General features: G+C 44.7%; 1 protein-coding gene across 1 annotated transcript in view; it reads right to left on the bottom strand.

Annotated features, from left to right (window-relative positions):
- Nucleotides 1-19,689, bottom strand: part of TMC4 (transmembrane channel like 4) — a 186,859-nt gene extending 167,170 nt beyond the window's left edge. Inside the window, exons 1-2 of the mRNA XM_018566084.1 lie at nt 19,645-19,689; nt 17,932-18,031 (exon numbers count right to left, since the gene is read on the bottom strand). Of these exons, the coding sequence (XP_018421586.1) occupies nt 17,932-18,031; nt 19,645-19,689 (145 nt within the window). The remainder of the gene's footprint in view (nt 1-17,931; nt 18,032-19,644) is intronic.
- Nucleotides 19,690-21,345: the final 1,656 nt, after the last annotated feature.

Here is a 21,345-nt window from a genome sequence, read left to right as displayed (position 1 = left end):
AATGAAAGAATTGAAATATTTGAAGTTCCTAAAATGCATTTGCTCCCTTGTTTCCTCTACCTCTTTCAAACTCTACCCATAATCCTTCCTACTAATTTCTTTAGTCGGCTGCAATCGGAGGTCTTGCGATATATTTGGAGGAATAAAAAACCCCGGCTCCGGTATTCTGTTTTGGTAAAGAAAAAGGAACATGGTGGGGCTGCTCTTCCGGATTTAGAATCCTATTACAAGGCCACTCATTTATCTCACTTGGTTGATTGGTTTGACTCCCAGGACCCTGCACTCTGGGTTCTCCTTGAGCGAGACCTGTCCCCAGTCCCACTGACAAATTTCCCATAGCTCTCAACCTCGCACCTCTGACTTGTCCTTTTTTACGCTCTTGGTGATGTGGGTATGGAATTCCATGATGCATAGATATAATCTGTCTACGTTTCAGGGTATGGAATTCCACGATGCATAGATATAACGTGTCTACGTTTCAGGGTCCTTTTGGCTAATCCTGATTTTTCTCTGGGTTCCCGGGTTTATACTTTCCTCTGCTGGGGGGCTGATGCATCCTCCCTATGTCTTTCAGGGCATATCTGATGGTGACCTAAAGTCTCTTTCCCTGCTTTTTAGCCCTGACCCTCCAACGCGTCATTCTTGGTTTGCCTACCTTCAGCTTTAGCATTTCCTCAAGATTCTATCCTCTTCTATCCACGATCAGCGGATCGTGAGGGATCGCCGTACTTTTTATCTGCTTGGGAAAAGGAATTGGATGTAGTCCTTTCTGAGGAGGATAGACTCAAATGTTTTTGCTTTACACATAAATTATGTATGTCTTCCTCAGTTCAGGAGCGTAATTTCCAGCTCCTGACCCGGTAGTACAGGGCTCCAGTTTGGATGCACCAAATGTATTCTGCCTACCCAGATTCCTGTTAGAGATGCCTGGCTGATGTAGGTACATTGACTCACATTTGGTGGAATTGCCCCCTGATTTTGCCCTTTTGGCGAGCCATCTCACACGTTTACTCAAAAGTTGCCTCTAGTGCGGTTCATATTACGCCTAAAATGGCTTTATTGTCTATCTTCCCGGGTCCTATCTCTAAAGTAAAGAAATCCCTTCTTTGCTTTTTTATCCATGCTGCCAGGGCTCTCATACTGAGGCACTAGAATTCCCCAGCTGTTCCTTCAGTTGGGGAGTGGACTGCGGAATTGAGTGGTGCGACCGCTCTGATGTCTTTTTATCCAGATGGATGCCCTGGATTCTGAAGCATTTTGGACCCTGACGTGAGGTTTCTACCTATTTTTTGATACGGTTGCTTTTATTACTGTGCTCTACTGTGACCTTTTTGTAGTCATACTGATCTGATGACTGTGGGGTTGACACCCCTCTCCCTTCTACTCCTCTCTCTTTTTTACTTCTTTATATCTCTCTCTCTTTTCTCACTTTTTTCTCTTCCTCTTATACCCGTCTCTCCTTCTCCTTCTTTTCCTCAACGTTTCTTTTGTCTTGGTGTGTGTTTATGTAGATTTTCTGCCCAACAGCCTTGATGGCTGTTCCCCTGCTTGCCCAAGGTCTTGTCCTATCGATGTGTGCTTATGTTTTGCATGGACACTGGGGGTTTGATGGTAATCTCGTCTTTGTTACTATGTAGGGTGTCACACGAATCGACCAATTGTGTCATCGCTCATTTAATTTGTGGTGCATTACACATTTGTATCAGCAGTGGGGATTCTCAGTTAATTTTTCATGTCCTTATGCTTTTGTGTTTTTTGGCATATCTACTGCATTCTTTGTATATTCTGGAAAAGTTGTTTTTGTGAAACCTTTAATAAAAATTATTTCTGTAAAAAAATAATAATATTTGAACTTCCTAAATATGTGTAAGTTTAACTTAACTCAAACTGAACGTAATACCCTCAAATAATTGGAAAAGGAAACAGTTGTTATAATAAAACCCTCTGATAAGGGGGGCAATGTGGCACTTTTCATTACTCTCCCATCCTATTTAAGAGACACCACACATTTACTAATGTAGCCCCCATAACCTTCAGTGATGTGGCTACTAGACATTTAGTGATCGCCAGGGCTGTAGTCAGCCTGGCTGGATTTATAGTGGCAGTTATATGGTTAATTCCAGGTGTCTAGCATTGCCTGTACCCCGTGGGCGGAGTGTGACTCTGTCATATTGTGGGACAGCCAATGAGAGGCACTGTAGTGCATGTACAGTACAGCAGCCAATCACTGGGTCTCTTTCAGCCAGTGGTGCATGCTGGGATAAGGTACATATACTGGTGGGATTTGCCATGGGCTCAGACTAGCCGGGACCACCCATGGATTAGGGCTGGGTCCTGTTCAGCCTGCCCCCCAGGTGGGATTGGCCATGTGCTCAGACTAGCCGCGACCAGCCATGGATTAGGGCTGGGTCCTGTTCAACCTGCCCCCCAGGTTAGGTCTGGGGCTGGGCATTGGCTGGGGTTAGTCAAAAGGTTTCCCTGAGGCCTCCAACATGAAGGAGGCCTGCGATGCTGAAAGAGGAAGAGAACCGGGACCAATGCAGGTTCTTGAAGTGTCCTGGAACTAAGTGGACTTCAGGAGCATGGTCGGTGTCTTTCCTGGTTAAGATTCTGCATCCACCCTGCCTGTCTGTTCCATCAGTTGCTGTCCGCTGTCTCCAAAGTGGATCTACACTGATATTCCTACAAAGTCTGGTGAGTCTGAAGCTCTTGTTGGTTACCCCTGGACACCTAGAACCCCTATAACCTCTCTCCCCAGTGAAGATGTTCAATAAATTGTTTACTTAGCATTTTACTACTGGAGTGGACATCAGTTTATGGGCACCAGAAGAAGGGCGGTTAGTGCTCATGGGTGGGCAGCTGAAGATCATACCCTAGACAAACTAGAAATGAACCGGGCAATCAGCGGCTCCTTTGGGGGTGAGCGCTACACTAAAATTACTCAATGTCACAATACCTGCTGGCACTTGTTAGTCACAGTGGATGTAGAAGCACTTTATTCCTCCATCCCTCATTCTAAAGGATTGGAGGTTATTCAAAAAGACCTGAACACTAGACCATTTGTTATAGACATATTGTTATAGATCAAATTATTGAGCTTTCTGTAATAACATAAGACATTTTATTTTGATGAAAAGTTGTATTTTCAATTGCTAGGAACATCCATCGGCCCGAAATGTGCCCTGGCACATGCCAAACCTTTTTTTGGGTGACTCCTGGGAGATGATGCTAAGCCAATATACCTGTCCAATGTGTTTGGTTGGTACAGGTACATTAATGATATACTGATTCTCTGGACAAGTACCAGGGATGATCTGGAAGAGGTCATCCAAAGTATGGGATACAACTAAAACCTGTGATGTACACATGATACAAGTCCAGAAGCAGTCACATTTCTAGATTTAACATTTAAACGTGAACTATGGGGTAACCTTTATTTCCTATAGTTCGCTTTAGGGTATATATACAAACATCCTCCCGTGACCCAAAACTCAGTATATAACGGGCTATTGCCCGCTATATGTTGAGGGCGCCACAGTCGGGACGGATACCGACAATACTGTTGAAATCCACCATGCTGGCTGATTGACAGTAGGCTCTACCTATCTAGAGGCAGAGCCAGCTATGCCCGCCCCCTCACCCGTTCGTCGTTTCAGTCAGAGAGGATAGGGGAGGGGTGGAATCCCTGTGGGGAGCTGTGACTGGCAGTCACTGCTCTCTGCAGGGAGATGATAAAAGAAGTGAGCAAGGGCAGTATGTTTTTGCTCACCTCCCAATCAATAGAGCCGACTTGTGACACACCCACGAATGCTATTTACAAGTCTTACCCTGTCTACAAGAGCTGTTCTTTTAGAAGAATTATAAACAATATGTGTGAATGGTCACCATCACATTAAGGCTCCATTCTCACATGGTGCTTGCGTTTTGCGCATGGCATGAAAACACCTTACTTTTAACGTTTGCGTGGATTCCACGCGTTTGCAGCTATTACTATAGCCGGAACATGCAAAATCCGCCCGTAATATTGCGCTTGGACTTTTTTGCGGGATGCGCATTTTCATACCGTGGGGACGTCACATAAGTGTGAACAACATAGATTTGAATGTTTTGTTTTTTATCTTTAGCGCGTACGAATAAGCACGGAAAACCGGTAATGTGTGAACGGAGGCCACCAGAAAGACGACTTACACTTCAAAGTATTTAGGTTCTCACCCAGCTCAGAAAGTATATAATTGTGTTAAAACTTAGCCAGTCAATTTTGAATCTGACACTGTTGTATTGCTCTCCATGCATGCGCAATAAATGCCTTTACTCTTTTAATTCATCTTCAGCACTCAACGTTATTGAAACCCCTTAGTTTGCGTTTCCCCATCAACGTTATAGCTATGTTTGGTGGCCTTGTCTAGTAGTTCTAAGTTCTCGGGTTTTTGGGTTTAGTTCTCACCAGCAACATTACCGTTATTACGTGGCAATCATGTTGGTAATAGTGTAGGGAGTGTCATTTGACAAATTTATACTGCCACACTTTATTTTCTACATATGTTCTCTACATGGTGTCATTATCCTATGCTGCAGCAACAAGTTAGATGTTTTCTTATGCCAGTGGGTGTGTTCTGTTTCTACAAAGATGCATGATCCATGTACAACATAATTAATTGGCCTTTTTATCTATCCCAGTCTTGGGAACCTATAGGGCAGTGGTTCTCAACCTGTGGGTCGGGACCCCCTCGGGGGTCGAATGACGATTTGCCAGGGGTCGCCTAGTGGGTCTCAGCCACCGGAAGAGAAACACTTTCTCCCGGAAAGGTCGGGACCTTTCTCTGCTCTGTTTTGTTTTTTTTGAAAATTGGGGGCCGTCGTAATTCAGAAAATAAAAACCCACCATAGGAATGCATAGCTAGATTCCTATTGGCTATTTCACTTTGCAAAAGCCAATAGCAAACTAGCTATTGCACCCGCCCTCTGATGCTGCCAATCAGCAGAGGGGGATCTGAAGTTCTCCATCAGGTCCCCTTCTAGTGATTGACAGCAGCAGAGGGCGGGTGCAATATGTATGTATTCAAGCAAAAAAATATGTAAAAACACACCTCTAGCTATGCATTCCATTTTCCCGGTCCGCAGCTGCAGAGATCGGGAAATGTCTCAGTGCCTGTGATTGGCACTGCGCACTGTCAGCTTCCTGGCGGGCTCGGCACATGGAGCTGCGAACACGCCCGAGCCCATCCCTATCAGTGACAGTACTGGGGAGTATGTACCTCATACGTTATATAGCCACACACTTTAAATCCAATTCTTCTAGTTCCAGCTGCAGAGCCCGGTCCTGTCTTTGCCTATAGCAGTGGTTCTCAACCTGTGGGTCGCTGTGCAAGGTGAGAGTCCTCCTCAGCTCTCTCCTAGCGCAGCAGTGTCAGTTCTCCTGCCACGCCTCCAGATGTCGCTGCAGCAGCCGCGTCATCCCTAAATTTTACCTTTGGGGGTCACCACAACTTGTCAAATGTTACCAAGGGGTCCTGGCCCTAGAAAGGTTGAGAACCACTGCTACAGGGTATATATTTATGCGAATAGTTGAGCCAAGGCTTCCTTTGCCTGTTGGTTTATATTAGCATAAAACTGTAAATACATTTAATTAGGTTCAGAGAGTCATCATGCGCTCTTATGTTCTTGTATGGTTGTGAGGTGAAGATTAGCTATGCATCTATAAGCATGTGCACCTCAATACTGTTGGCAGACTACTGTTTGGGTCCATTTGCTTACAGTCAAATAGTTGTTAATATTTAGATACATTTTATACATGCAGTAACCATGCAACCAGTGGCGGAACTAAGGATCAAAGGGCCCTGGTGCAAGATTTTTTTTCGGGCCCCCCCCCCGGGTCTTACAAAGCCCACACTGGCCACCTGAGAGCAGAAAAACAAGCTCAGGACTCCCACTTATTCTGCAATATCTTGACTTATAATAATAGAAATAGAGTGTACAATAAATGCGCTTGAAACATCCCCAAACTACCTCTCCCCTCACATCCCCCGCCCTCTCGCTTTGTGGAAAACATTTTTCAGCTAATCCGGTCCTGATTCCAAAAAGGTTGTGGACCACTGCTATAGAGGACTACAACTCCCAGCAATACTTTATACGGCAATGGAGAATGGCTTTGGCTATGGAGGACTGCAACTCCCATCAATATTTTATACAGCGTTTGCAATTCTGCATTGCTGTATAAAGTTCTGCTGGACATTGTAGTCCTCTATAGCCGTTACCATTCTGTATTTCTGTATAAAGTATTGCTGGGAGTTGTAGTCCTCTATAGCTGATGCCATTCTGCACTGCTGCAATGATGAATGGCACCAGCTATAGAGGGCTACAACTTCCAGCAATACTTTATACATAAATGCAGAACAATTCCATCAGTTACATAGGGTTAAAACAATGTGACTTAAGGCACATACCTCGTTTGCCCACTCTGTCTCCTGCAGCCCTTCTGCTCCTGGTCACTGGAAAGGCAGAGCCCGCACTGAGGCATGTACAGAGCATCCAGGGCCAGGCAAAGCAATTGCATGACTGAAGGGATGCCGGGGATGTCCTGTTTGATAAAACATCCGCGTCCCTGAAAAACATCGTCACCGACATCCCCGGCATCCCTTTAGATGGGCTTGTTCCATGCCCGTCTCTGAATGATTTGAAGCCCGGGGGCACGTGCCCCCCCCCCTCGGTATGCCACAGCTACGGTAGGACACTCTGGGGGGTTGAACCCCCCTATCCCCCCTTGTCTACGCCCCTGAAAGTGACAGCTGTACAGATCCTTCTGCCCTTGGCCGCTCTGTGGCTGAGGAGAAGAATGTGTACAGCTGTCACTACTGTGTGCCGGCTTCACTGATCGAGAGCGGCGATCACTCTTCTGAGCTCTCTCTTCTCAGTGAGAAGAGTGATCGCCGCTGCAGCGGCCGTTTTCAAAGGACACTGGCTCAGTCCCCCAGCTGGTGTCTCTCCCTACAGACTAGAAGACGTTGGGGACCGGACCTCAGTGGGCCCCTCAACTGCCTTGGGCCCCGGGCCCCCGCACCTGCTGCACCGCCGGTAGTTCCGCCCCTGCATGCAACCCAGTATTGGTTACTTACTACTGGTCACCAGTACTAAGAAAGGATGTCCTTGAGTTGGAAAAAGTCCAGCGGAGGGCAACCAAACTAATTAGGGGTATGGAGGACCAAAGCTACGAGACAAGGCTACTAAATTTAAACATGTTCACATTGGAGGTGAGGAGATTAAGGGGGGATATGATCTCCATGTACAAAATGTTCAATGGTGGTAGCAACATTAGCGATAAACTGTTTAAAATTAACTCCATTACAAAAACTAGAGGCCACCCCCGAAAATTGGTGGAAAAAAAATTCCAGCACAAGGGGCGAAGGGGGTTCTTCACAGTAAGATCAGTTAGGGTCTGGAACTCACTGCCACAGGCGGTGATTTCAGCAAATAATGTGGAATTGTTCAAGAAACGTTTGGACGGTTTCTTAAGGGACCGTAATATACAGGGGTACAGGTACTCCTAGAATGAGATCCTAATAGGTTGGACTTGATGGACGTATGTCTTTATTCAACCTCAAATACTATGTAACTATGTAACTACCAAGACTGAATTCTTGCTTTTCCCTGCATGGTTGTAAAGTATATACAGTATTAGCTATGTGTCTGCAAACCTTTAATATGCAACTGTTGCTCCATACTATGGGTCTTTCATCTTTTTAGTGAAAACATATTGATAGATGCTCTGACTTTGACAGGCAGGAATGATAGGCTTACCTATCTGCCATATCAAAATCAGCCACAAAATGAAGCTGAAAAGAAACATCTCCAATTACAATAGTTTAGACTGTTTTCTTTGATTAAGCTCCCAGCACCCTTCTGCTCAAAGAGGAGGAAACAAAAGCATTCTGGGAATTCAGCCATTATTTTAGAACAGAGGAGAAAAGAATCCACTGCCACTAGTTTTGCTTTGTAATTGTAAAATGACTTTATATTTACAGGTTTCATATATTGATTGTATGTTTCTATGTTCTTTCTCACTAGTTTCACCCCACCCAGTTTTGTTAATAAAGCTTCAAGATTTCACTCAGTCTGGCTTATTGCAGAATAGGAGGGTTTAGCTGCATGTCGAGCTGCACACAGACCACAGGCTGTGTGTTGCAGGGACAGAATAATAGAACTAGACTGCATTGCAGAATTCTATGACTATATAGATATATTTGTATGAATTGTAAGTTAATTATCCAACGCTTCCTTTTCTTTTTACAGACATGAAGACTTTCTGTATGCTAAGCTTACATTTAGAACAGCTAGTGTCTACTGTCTCTTAAGGTGACATTAAAGTAAAAAATATTTTTCACTCCCCCAATGTTAATTGAAGCACTTACCTTAAATGATGTTTCTTAATCCGATCTTCTTCTTCCTTCCTGTCCCTTTCATCTGTCCCTCCAGCGCTGCTGCGGGTCTCCGATCCAGCGCTGACTCTTCTGTCTTTGCTGGCACTTCCTGTCCCACGGTGTCTGCATGCGGCTGCACGCCGTCCATATACTTACCTTGTGTCTCTCCTCGTTTCCCAGCCGAAAGTGTGAACTGTGCATGCGCCTGCCCCAAGATGCTTTGTGGCCGTCCGAGAATTTTCAGATTTTCAGACGGAAGCGCACAGGGAAGACACATGTAAGTTTAAACCACTTTTAAAGGGGTTTTTTTTTTACACTTTTTGCATATATCTACTGCTTTCTAGCAGTAGATATATGCAAAAACACCGGAGGGTTTAATAACCCTTTAATTATTGTAGTAAAACACCTTCCTGTGCATTGTGTCTCCAATACATTTTGGCCTAGTCTTGCTCAATACAACTGTCCTCTGCTGGCCAATTTTACACTGCTTTATCAGATGTAGTATCTTAATTCCTGTAGTCAAACAGCTGCCAGTACATTGTGTCTCCAGTACATTGTAGCCAGTTTTGCTTATTAAAACTGTCAAGCACCTGGCCAATTTGACATTGTGGTCTCTTAACTACTTGCCATCTGCCTGTTGTAAATGGAAGGATTGCAACCTCCTATCAGCGGACGGACGTGTATGTACATCTTTTTTGTTTCTGGACAGGCAGATCGTACTTGCGATCATTGAAAGCCCGCCCCGCTGAGGGGCAGGCTTCCGATGACTGCAATGCTGAACGGGCAGTGTGTGCTTGTGCACACTGGCCCGTGCGCCATTTGTCTTACGAGCACGCCACAAACCAGCCGAAAATCGTACGATTTTCGGCTGGTTTTCAAATATGCTCATAAGACAAAAGACATGCGACGGTACAGTAGAAACGGTCGCATACCTGCCGATTATCTATGATCGCGGGATTTCCCGCGATTATCGTATGATAATCGGCAGGTGTATGGGCACCTTTGTAGTATGACATCTGCCTGTGTCTCTAGTAAATTTTGGCCCAGTCTTGCTCATAAAAACATTTTACACAGCTGTATCATCTGCATTTTCCTAATTCCGAATGAGAATGAATCAGCCAGTAGCATGACATCTTTACATCGGAGAGAAAAGGGACAGCCTCAGCAAACCACTGGCCAATTTCTATCTGTCGGCTGCTAAGCCCATAGGAAGTTGTATTTATTTTTTAATCTAAATTAATCAAATTGATGTGCTGCTGCTATATGTAAGCTGCCTTTGAGGCTGTCCTTTTTATTGTTCCATAACACCTTTAACACACATCAAGGCATTCCCAAGCCACTAATTTAAAGGATTTGTGTTTTTCACATGTCATCTCTGACATTCTGCCCACTGTACCATATTTTTAAAACACTTTTTATCATGCCCCCTATGGCAGTGCCAAACTTCCCATTGGACAATAGCATGCCTATTATCCCTAAATATGGCTAGCATATACATAACATGATTCACCCCACATAGCCCTCAGTGGGATTTTAAGCTAAATTTAGACTTGCTCAATTTTAAATAGGCTTTGCTGAACCCTTAATAGATCAATCCCTGGCAGATTCGCTCATCCCTGCTGACCACCTGTAACAAAAGCATGAATGGTTAGTGTAAAAGCGATCACTGTATTGTTTCATAATGTTCTACAGCATGGTGACCTACATTACATCTGATACAATAATGTTCATAATCAAACATAGAGTGACCTACCTGATTTCAGTGGCTGAATTCTTTGACCACCTAATCCAAATTCTCTATGATGCATCTTTTTTTTTTTTAAATCAGCTATAAGTATTAAGAACTTCTTTTCAGCTCTTGGGGCATTAAAGGGAAGTTAAACAAGGAAGTTCTGCCTGGTGAATTTTATGTCACCTCACTGATACTACAGTTGGTTAATGATTTGTTGTTGGTATTTATGCAGCTTATAAAATAGGAGTGGCCGCTAGCAACACTATCCTACACTCACAGCAGGAAAGTCTGGATAACAGTTATTGCAGAAGATATGCAAATAATGAGTTTGGGTAGGTATGTGAGTCAGGTGTACTAGAATCAAATGTTAACAAAAGCAAAACCACAAACACATATATTTAATGGAGCTGCTTGAAGGCAAATACACATCCAGACAACATGTTTTTTTTAATTTTTGCAACATGTTTAATTCAGGCTACATAAACATTAAAGCAGGCATGTGCGGTCTGGGGAGGCAGATTATGGAAGAAAAAGCTCCCCTGACCAGTAGGAAGCGATTCTTAGTTAGAATAATTGCTAAGTTAGAATAATTGCTAAATGGTGGTAGGAAGAGAGGGCAAATTTGAGATTGCACAGTGCTAGTGTCTGCCACAGTGCCAGCCTCAATCACTGTGAGATTGTCACAATGTCAGCCTCAATCAGCGTGTGACGGCTCACACAGCCTGCCACCCCCAGTTGGTGTGAGATTGTCACAGGGTCTGCTAGACATGAGCATAGCCAAAAATGTTGTCTCTGATTTTTTTTTTCTTTCTAAAATTCAGATCTGTTCGATATATTCTTTATTTGGAATTCAAATCGATGCAAAGTTTTCGTTTTTGGAATTCGGACCTATTACATAGTTACATAGTATTTGAGGTTGAATAAAGACATTAGTCCATCTTTTGGTGTCATCCGCAAACATGGAAATATCGCTGTTAACACTGATAGCCACAGTGCCAGCCAGTCAGTGTGTGATTGCCAGCCTGTACAGCCTTAATCAGCATGTGTCCTGATCACCAGCCAGCACAAGTACCAGTGTCATCCAGCACCAGCAAGAACCAGTTCTGTAAGTAGAAGAAAAGTATGCCCACCACTAAAAATGTAAACAAAATGTACACTAGTGAGAAGCCGTTTAACATTTTCAGTATGACTGATGAGAGTGACAGAGAGACCTCAAAGTCATATTCTGATTCAGAGTCAGGGGTGGAACTACTGCCAGTGCAGCTGCACCGGGGCCTGAGACTGGGGGGGCCCAGCACACCCAGGCACCAGAGCAGTGGCAAGGTAGGGAAAGAGATGTGGGGGTCCGCCCGGCCGCCAACCGTCCATCCAGGCGGCCGCACAGCAGAGCAGCCTTCAAGCACCCGGCAGTAGTGTAGCGAGGGGGAGAGGGGTGGGAGGGTGCCAGGGCGAACTGACCATTCGGTAACCCCCCTGTGCAATATGGGGCAGTGCAGGGTCCCGCACTGCCGACTCAGTAAGGGGGCGGGTTCTCCTCTCCCAGCCACGTCCCTAGTAACAGGCGGTGGGAGAGGAGTGTGTCACACCTGCCGCCGCCAGTGTCACACACTCCCTAATCCCCTGGGTTTTTTGGACCTCAGCTGCGGTAGGACAGTATAACACCCAGACTATTTACCAGATACACAAGGAGGAGAAAACGGCGAGTCAGGCTTAACCCCTGGCGTCACTCTCAATCTGGACGGAGAGTTAGGGGTTACAGCATCATCTGCCGTATGTTACTTGTGGTAGTGGTTTAAAGGAGAACTATGGGGTCAGTGTTTTCCCCATAGTTCTCCTTAGGGTAACGGGAGGACACAAACTAGCGTCCTGCCGTTACCCTAAGCTCAATATAGCGCGAGCTACAGCTCGCGGTATACTGAGACGCCGCAGCCAGAGCGGATCCCGACCTCGACGCCGAGATCCGCCCAGCTGCGTGACAGCTGGCTCTGCCTATCTAGAGGCAGAGCCAGCTGTACCCGCCCCCTCCCCCGTCCGTTCCGCCAGTCAGCGCTGGCAGATCGGAGCGGGGAGAGGGGAATCCAGCCCCTTCCCCTGTCACGGCCGAGAGCCGTGACAGGATCGAGAGGTGAGCGAACCCGGTATGTGTTCGCTCACCTCCCGATCTACTGAGCCGACCTGTGACAGTCTCATTGTCACAGGTCGGCTAGAACTATGAGGTGAGTGGAAATCACTCATCTCATAGTTCTCCTTTAAGGGTGGACTATTAATTCATAGGCCGTAATTGTTAGGAGAAAATAAAATGAAGATATAGCAACTGATATAAGGTTTGATACCCCAGCCAGTATAATACCCGATATTAATAGCAATAATTAGGTAAGCCGTCACTGGTATGCAAAAGTCAAATGGTTGTATGATACATTGCTTAATCCCTCAGTAGGGTACATGCGATTAGGTGTATAGGATCCAGAGGGCTGCTGGCAGTGAGGATTATGATCTCTGCTGTTGGTTCTGTGGAAGGTAGTTGTCCCTTATGCAGGATTGCTGGAGTTGGTAAGAGGTCCTAGGCGGTCAGGTATACTGCTGCTTTATGCGGTCCGGGCAAGGCTCTTGGGGTTTTGAGGCGTCAGGAGGCTGCAGGGCTCCAAGCCGGAATTGTGGAACGCCGTGTCAGCCTCCCGAGTGCGTTTAAATAGGCCGCCATTGAGTTTGATTGGGGCGTACGGACGGCCTTTGACTTCCGCTGGAACGCAAGACGTCACTTCGCGCCGGAGGAGCCGTAGGGGGTCTCCTGCTGGCGCCGCGTTCCAGGGTGGAACGCAAATGCCGCGATTGCGATCCCGTGGCTGTTACAGCCGGTCTGGCTGAGAAGAGGCTCTGGCTGGGTAAGTCAGAGCTGCGGGGGGGGGGCGAGGGTTGTGTGCTTTTATTTCATTTAATTAGACAAGTGGATTAAAATGGGGAACATTACTTTGTAATGTTCCCTATTATAATCTATTTCTCTGATTAAATGATTTCAAGCAGGGCCTCTGTTCTATCAAAGTTTGTGACTACGTTAAAATGTGTGACCGGTCACGTGGTCACACATTTTAACGTAATCCGGCCCAGTTTTTCGGCGGTTAAATGTGTGACCGCCAATAGGTCAAGCATTCCAACGCTTTCTCAGCTGTTCCAGGGCAGATCGGCATTGCAAATCGTATGTTCAGAAGACCTGATCAGTCCTGAAATGTCACTTCTAGCCGACTTTGTGACTACGATCTCACATTCCATAGTACTCACAAAGTCAGATAGAAGTGACATTTCAGGACCGCCAAAATAGCCATTAGCAATCTAGCTATGCATTCCTAGGCTGTTATTTTTTATCTAACTGCCGGTGGCTCCAATGTCAGGGGGAAAAAAAACAGAGCAGGGAAAGGTTTACTCTGCTCGATCAAGCAGAGTAAACCTTTCCGGAAGAAAATGTTTCTCTCACGGGCTGCCGGGAGCCGCTATCTAATAGCGGTAGACTCCCGGAGCGTCCGAGAGGGTTGGGATGTCTACCATCAGGGGGGTATGGTGGGTACCCATGTGATGGGTCTGGGCAGCCTGAGACGTCCCTTACATAGGTATCAGCTGTACCAGAGGCAGCATGGCAGTGGTGACAGGGGAGGGGATGGAGGAGGTTGGGCCCCAGCAGCAGCAGGTAAGAAGAGTAGAGTTGGGAGGAGGTAAAGGGACCCTGATGACCAGCCCACCTGGGGCCCTGCAGAGCCTACACACCATAAAGAGTTTCAGGTGGGCTATGCAGGATCTCTGGTAAGTCCAGAGTCCAGCACGGTGCTGCAACACTAGAGACCGCTGGGGGGGTTCGGGGGCCAGTGTTATCTGCTCCCGCGCCCCCCCCCCCGTCTTGGGAGGGGGTCCCAAGATAAAATATTGCACCAGGGCCCCTTAGTTATTAGGTCCGCCACAGTTCAGAGTGTGAACCTATTGAAAGCAGCGGTTCATTAATCACCTCTGATTCAGAAGATGAAATTCACACAGCTAAAAAGATAGGTGTGCTGTGCTATTAACCATCCAACATCTAGCTGAAATGCAGCAGGCGAGCACTAGCAGTGAGGTGCATCCCCATGCAGCGGCAACCACCAGTAGTGTGCTGATCCAACATCAGCCACAAAAAATTAGGCCCCAGAGAGCCCATACTAGTTTTTTCTAACAGGTATGCCTATACTAGTTTACCAGATGCACTTTCAAACCCCTTGTTACTCTACTTCAGCAATTCCTGTCATCCCCCCATTTACTGCTCAACCAAGAGTTCAGGTGGAAATTGAGAATGTTACACCTATCCAAATTGTTTGTTTTTGACTGAAGCACTATTCACTTTAATTGCCGACTAAGCCACCCTTTATAACCAACAGTTCACTATAAGCAATCCCAATTCCTCTTGTGCCAGACAATTTGAGTAGAAACCTCAACCTGAGTGTTTCTCAATTTAAAACCTTTCTTGGTCTAACACTCAACATGGGACTCGCCAATACAAATCTAAAAAAAAACAAACAAAAAAACAACTCATATTGGTCTACACAGCCAATCCACCACATGCCCCTATATTCTGCTCTCATGTCCAGGACAAGATATAAAATGATGAGATTTCTGCATTTCAGCAACAATTCAACTTGCCCTTCCAGAAGTGACCCCACATTTGACGAGCTCCAAAAAATTAGGCCACTCATCATTTTGTTTTCCCACCAAATTTTCTGAAATATATACCCCTCCAACAAAATATCTGCATTGATGAGTCCCTCAGACATTTCACAGGTAGACTTATTATAAAACAGTAGACATGTAACACTGCAAAAAAATTAGTTTAGTTTGGGATCCATTCGGATTTTTTTTTCTTTTTCGGATCCGAAATTCGATTCAGTTCATTATTCGTGTTTCACATCCAAATTTTCGATTCGGAACGAAGTCACATGACCGAGCCTGTAATGCAATCCCCAACAAAAAATAACCCATCTGACTGGCCAGAAAACAATCACATCTCCAAATTAGTTTGGTTTCGAATTAAATTCAGATGTATCCAAATTTTTGATAAACGAGCATTTGGATTTGTTCGCATTCGGACACGTTAGAATTCAGATGCATCTGAATGTCTGCATTGAACAAAATTGGCATTAATATCCATTTGGGATTAAATGAAATTCACGTCTATAAAAAAGTATATTCTCAGTAAATTTGCCAGGTATGGGGTGAAATTGTATGAGCTTTGCGAGAGAGGCACATGCTACACATACAGACCAGCGGAGCCTATAAATGTATAAATAATTTGTCCTTCACAGAACTAAAAAGTACCCCGGATTAGTGATTAAAATGAGTGACAAGGGATGCAATGTAGTATTATTATCTAAGGAAATGTATGTAGCAGAAGCAAAACGCCTTCTTAATGACAATCAAACGTATCGCAGTGTGAAAGAATCTCAGTTCAATTAGGTGAAGTGTGACTTCAATTTCATGCTAGAAATGGCTAAAGAAGCAGGTCTGTTGTCCCAAAAGGAGTATACAGGTGAAACTCGAATAATTAGAATATCATGCAAAGTTAATTTATTTCACTAATGCAACTTAAAAGGTGAAACTAATATATGAGATAGACTCATTACATGCAAAGCAAGATAATTCAAGCCTTGATTTGTCATAATTGTGATGATTATGGCTTATAGCTCATGAAAACCCCAAGAACCCCAAATCCACAACCTCAAAAAAGTAGATTATTACATGCAATCAATAAAACAAGGATTGTACATAGAACAATATTGGACCTCTGAAAAGTACAAGCATGCATATGTACTCAGTACTTGGTTTGGGCCCCTTTTGCAGCACTTACTGCAATTACTTTTGCACGATATTCTAATTATTCGAGTTTCACCTGTACATTCTTGCAGATTGAATACTTCAATATCCCAACCTTTTATATTATCCCAAAGGTCCATAACAACAAAGTAATTGCCAATTGTGTCTGCGATAGGGTGCCCCTTGGAGAACATGGGCAAATATATTGTCCACCCTACTGATTATAATTTATTTTTCTCCCCTTTTTTTTCTATTCTTAGTTATTTTTTTCCACTATTTTCTTTCTTGTTCTTATCTCTTTAAGATGTTAATATTTAATTTGTCAGTTTATGGATTTAATTATTCTCCTTTGAGGGCAAGGGGTGGTGTGCAGAGCCCCACCGTTTTTGTCCGAGTTTTATGGCTTCTCCTGCTCTCCTTGGAGCTTATTGTTAGTATTTGCCCCATCGATTTCTTTGCTATTTGTGTACAGTATATGGACATTAATCTTGCAGGTATAGCACACCCAGTGTTCTTTCCTGCAAATGTTTTACCCATTTTATAGTGGTGTGACATCAAGCCTGCTATATATTCTTAATGCCTCTGTTGTTGTACACTGTCTGCTCTTTATATCTATGTTTATATATTTTTGTATAGTGTTATCTCTTACTAAAAAAAATAAAAAAAATAGGTTTATTGACAGAAATAGCAGAAATAGCCTAACATCAAATTTTTGAATGTTTTAGTAAAGAAGTTGTGACATTGTTTACCAATAAAAGCCTATGTCCATATTTCAATATAATAAAAAAAATGTAAACATATAAATATATTTATAACTATCTGCATGAACGTGCACATCTATAGATGTGCATGTTTATATATATTTTTAGATATGCAGAGATATACATATGCATATCTATATATGTGTATATAGATATATATCTATATACTGTGTGTGTGTGTATATATTGATGTGTAAGTATAGATATATATGCATATTTATTTTTACATCTATGCATGATTAGATATGCATATCTACATATGCATGTACATGCATATCTAGATAAGCTTAACTGTGCATATCTATACATTCATATATGTATATCTAGATGTCACGATCTGGGATCAGGCTCAGAGTCCAGCAATTCGTAGTATAACAGGCCGGGTTCGGTACACAAGCAGAAGCAGGTAGTGGTGGAGGAGCAGGCAGAAGCGTAGTCAGTGAAAAAGCCGAGGTCAGGAGCCAAAAGGTATCAGGTATGTAGCAGGAGACGGAGAGTAGTCGGTGAATCAGCAGCCAAGGGTCGGTACACGGGAAGCAGTTTGAGTAGATTGTAGCACAGAGGGAGCAGGAAGCGCAGATCAAGGCTGGAGCACAAAAATCTGGCAAAGGGGAAGTGCAGAGGCATGACTTAAGTAGGAAGTTCAAGGGAGGAGCACGGAGGTCAGAGTTCAGTATCTGATTAGGTATAACTGAGTATACACATGAGATCAGTCAAGGAGCTATCCAAGGTTCTTAGGTGGCTCAGCAGGTAGAACCAGCTACAGCAGAGGCTGTGGGTTCAGACCCGGTATGCATGTATGTATATGCATGTATATACATACGTGTGCATATTTTATATATATACACAGGTAGCCCTCATTTTGCGACGATTCAAAATAGCGCCTTTTTTGGCTGGTCACGTGACCCCACATTAAAACAGCCTCACCTAGTGTATCCTTAAGGATACGCAGGGGAACACTATACAGCACAACTGCAGGTGGCTATAATACAACAGCAGAGTACTGTGCAGTCTCTGGCAGCTGGATCAGGGCATAGATGGAGGATTGCGGCTCTGGAAGGGACTCAAAAGAACTGTGGACACACTACAGAGGGACACTTGGAGGTATGGTGGTGCACTTATGGAGATGCACTGGTAGTACAGGGATACACCTGAAGATGTACACAGGCTCATAGAGACATTCTGGAGGCACAGGGGGTACACTTGGAGCCGCAGAAGAGCATAGAGGTACACTTGAAGATATGAGCAGGCACGGGGTTAAACTTGGAGATACGGAGATACGGAGGAGCATAGGAGGTACACTTGGGAGATATGGAAGAGCACAGGAGTGCACTTGGAAATAGGGAGGAGCACAGGGGTACGCTTGGAGATATGGAGGCACACAGAGCAATGCTCAGGGCACAGGGGTGTCCACAGTGGTGTCCTTGGGGCATTTATAACATTCATTTTAAAGCTTTAAATAGTGTATTATGTCGCTCATGTCATTTTTGAGAGGCCTGTAACCTGACTCCCTCACTTCCCGTTGACTTACATTATATATGGGGTTTAACTTTACATTGGTTTCAATTTGCAACCATTCCTTCTGGAACCTAACCCTGGCATAAATTGAGGGCTACCTGTACATATATGCACCCATAGATATATACTGTATGTGTGTATCTCTCTCTCTCTCTCTCTCTCTCTCGATAGATAGAGAGAGAGAGAGAGACTGCTGCCACTTGTAGTGGCCTCACGCACAGGAAATCAGGGCTATCATATAATGGACAGGGACTGCCATTATATGATAGCCATTTTAGTGCCCTCACACACAATCCATCCCGGATACACACAGTGGGACTTAACAGGAGCTGCTGATGTAGAGGAATGTGCTGGCGATGAGAAACCTGTGGCCAAGGACAAACATACAAGTGATAAGAAACCCGCAGCCCAGGAGGTAGGTGCTAAGGAGAAACATGGAGGTATTGGGTCCTCAGAGGACGGCTGGCTGAATTGCCGCTCCAAGCGCCAGCTTGGGGACACAAAAAAAAAAAGAGAAAAAGAAAGGAGATGGGGCAGCGGGACCAAGATGGGGGACATAGAAGTCAAAAGGATAGAGGAGCGACAAGTATAGAAGTTCCTGTGATGGAGAAAATGGCCAAGCGACAACCTACATGGTTGCACAAAGCTGTACATATTCAAAGGTATAGGAGACAGGTAAGTACCAGGCAGAGAGAGGGCCCTAGGTAATGTGAAAATTTGCCATCTTTGAGGAGAATTGAGTTCCAGACCTTAACCGCTCTTACTGTAAAGAACCCTCTTCGCCCATTTGTAACGGCCACCGCCGCATACCTTAGTGTCGGGTGCCAGCTGCGTCTCGGATCGCCGCTGCGTTCGACGGTGGAGCGCACGCTCGTCACTTCCGGGTGCGTTCCACCTTGGAACGCGGAAGTGCGCCGATTCATTAGGCGGCTCCTCCCCAAACCCATACAGCACTATATGAGCGCCCAGACGAGACATGGCGTTCCACTATTGATCCAGAACGCCTGCTGTCTCCTGGGACCCTCCTTTGCCTCCACAGTACTTGGACTGCTGCCCTGACCGGAACCGGACCCCAAACGGACCCACAGCTTGTGCACCCAACCCAACCCTCCAAACAGCAAGTATTTAGTGCAGTTGCACAACCTTCCTTAGAGACTGTATCCATTACCAGCTACTTGCTTAAAATCTTGCTACTGGCTTTGAACCTGAATCTTGCTGTACTGAATGGTGTCTCTCCCAACTGCTACCCGGTATATCCCGATTACTTTGGTGCTCTGGGCTAGGGTTTATGAAGTAATAACCCCACTCTAAAACCAGAGTTTAGTTTAACTTGAGGCTGTGATGCAAGAAACCCTAACTCTCTGATAAATAAGAGTGAAACTAGGGTTTCACTGACTGAGAAGCCTCCGCAGTTGCGATCCACGACCACCTCATCCTCCATAGGCGTAACTCCTGACTATTCTTCTTGGATTTTCCCTGTGTACCACGACCTCGGACTTTGGCTTGCCGCCCCTGCCAAGGGGTTCCACTCACGGCCCAGCCGTACCCCCCTGACAAGTGGTATAGTGGGGCGGATCGGGTACAAGAGCACGCCCCATGAGCATAACGGGCAGCACTTGGCTTGTTATCTGCAGTTTGCATCTCACGTTCGTTCTGTCATGCAGGATGCAGTGGGCTAAGGGATTCAACTATACTGCCTGACGAATACATGGACAGGGACTTGGTGTTTAAAACTAGATATAAACTTTAAAAGGTTTATTTAAGACAGATGGGACCTTAATCCTTATTGTTGTCCATATTTAGTTAAATACTGTTTGAAAATACTATTTAAAAATACAAATGGATAAAAAAATGGATTAAAATGGAATGCAGCTGTTATTGATGCATTCAATGTCAAGTGTGATTAAAAACTTCCCCCATGAAAAAGAAGAATGAGGGAAAAAGGTTTAAAAACGATTGGAATATCGATATACTGACCTCTGAAAGGTAGCGGCTGACCGATATGTGTTGTATTATTTTATAGAATGGTGTGAATTTCTATCTCTTTGTTAAGACCTATTGGGACCAGAGTATTCAATTTATATATCCAATAGGTCTCTCTTCTACAGAGAAGATGAAACCTTTCGGAAGGGGATAGTTGATTTGAAATATGTTTGATGGCGAACACTTGAAGGTTTTGGGTGTTTTTATTATGTTCCAAGAAATTGTCTCGCAACAAGTTCAGAAATCGGCCTGCCTTTGTGGATCCTGAGGTACCACTAGCCCAATTGATGTCCGGGTAATTGAAGTCGCCCATCATGACTACATTGCCCTCCCTCCCAGCTATTTCTATTTGGGAGTGTAGATTTGCTTCCCCCCTCCTCCCCTATATTCGGAGGCTTATAGCAAATACCCACAATAAGTTCACGGCTAGGGTCCGCCATATCGAGCTCCAGCCATAAGGTCTCCACATCTTCTCAACTGTTTGACGTGGTATCGTCCCTTATATGCATATTTAGATAGTTTTTAACGTAAATGCAAACCCCCCCCCCTTCTCCCACTCTGTCCCTCCTGAATAGGTTATACCCCTCTATATTAGTAGCCCAATCATGTGTGCCGTCTAGCCAGGTCTCCGATATACCCACTATATCGAAGTCCTCATTCGAGTATCATAATTTCAAGCTCTTCTAATTTATTTACTAGACTTCTAGTGTTGGTGTACATACATTTAATTCCTGTCTTGTTATGGGAATTTGTGCATTTCCAAGAGCGCCCAAAACTTGTGGTCTACATGAAACATGCGGTCAAAAATGTGGGTGAGGAAAGTGGCTCTGTGGTATGTCCTGAGGTCCGGTAATCCCATTCCTCCCATTTCTTTGCATCGGATGGAGTAGCTCAATCTTGCCGGTTTATGGGCCCATATGTACTTAAGAAGAGAAGATTTTAATTGTTTGAAAAAGGAGACCGGGAGACAAATGGGTACCGTCTGGAACAGGTAGAGGAAGCGGGGGAGAATATCCATTTTGAGCAGGGGCATGCGGCCTAGCCAAGTATGTTTGAGAGAACTCCAGTAACGGAGCTTGGCAATGGTTTTTTTGTAGTAGGGGCAAATAGTTTA

The sequence above is a fragment of the Nanorana parkeri genome, unplaced genomic scaffold, assembly GCF_000935625.1.
Source record: "Nanorana parkeri isolate BGI_ZX_2015 unplaced genomic scaffold, ASM93562v1 scaffold915, whole genome shotgun sequence".
NCBI lineage: Eukaryota > Metazoa > Chordata > Amphibia > Anura > Dicroglossidae > Nanorana > Nanorana parkeri.
This window is presented reverse-complemented; position numbering and strand designations above follow the sequence as displayed.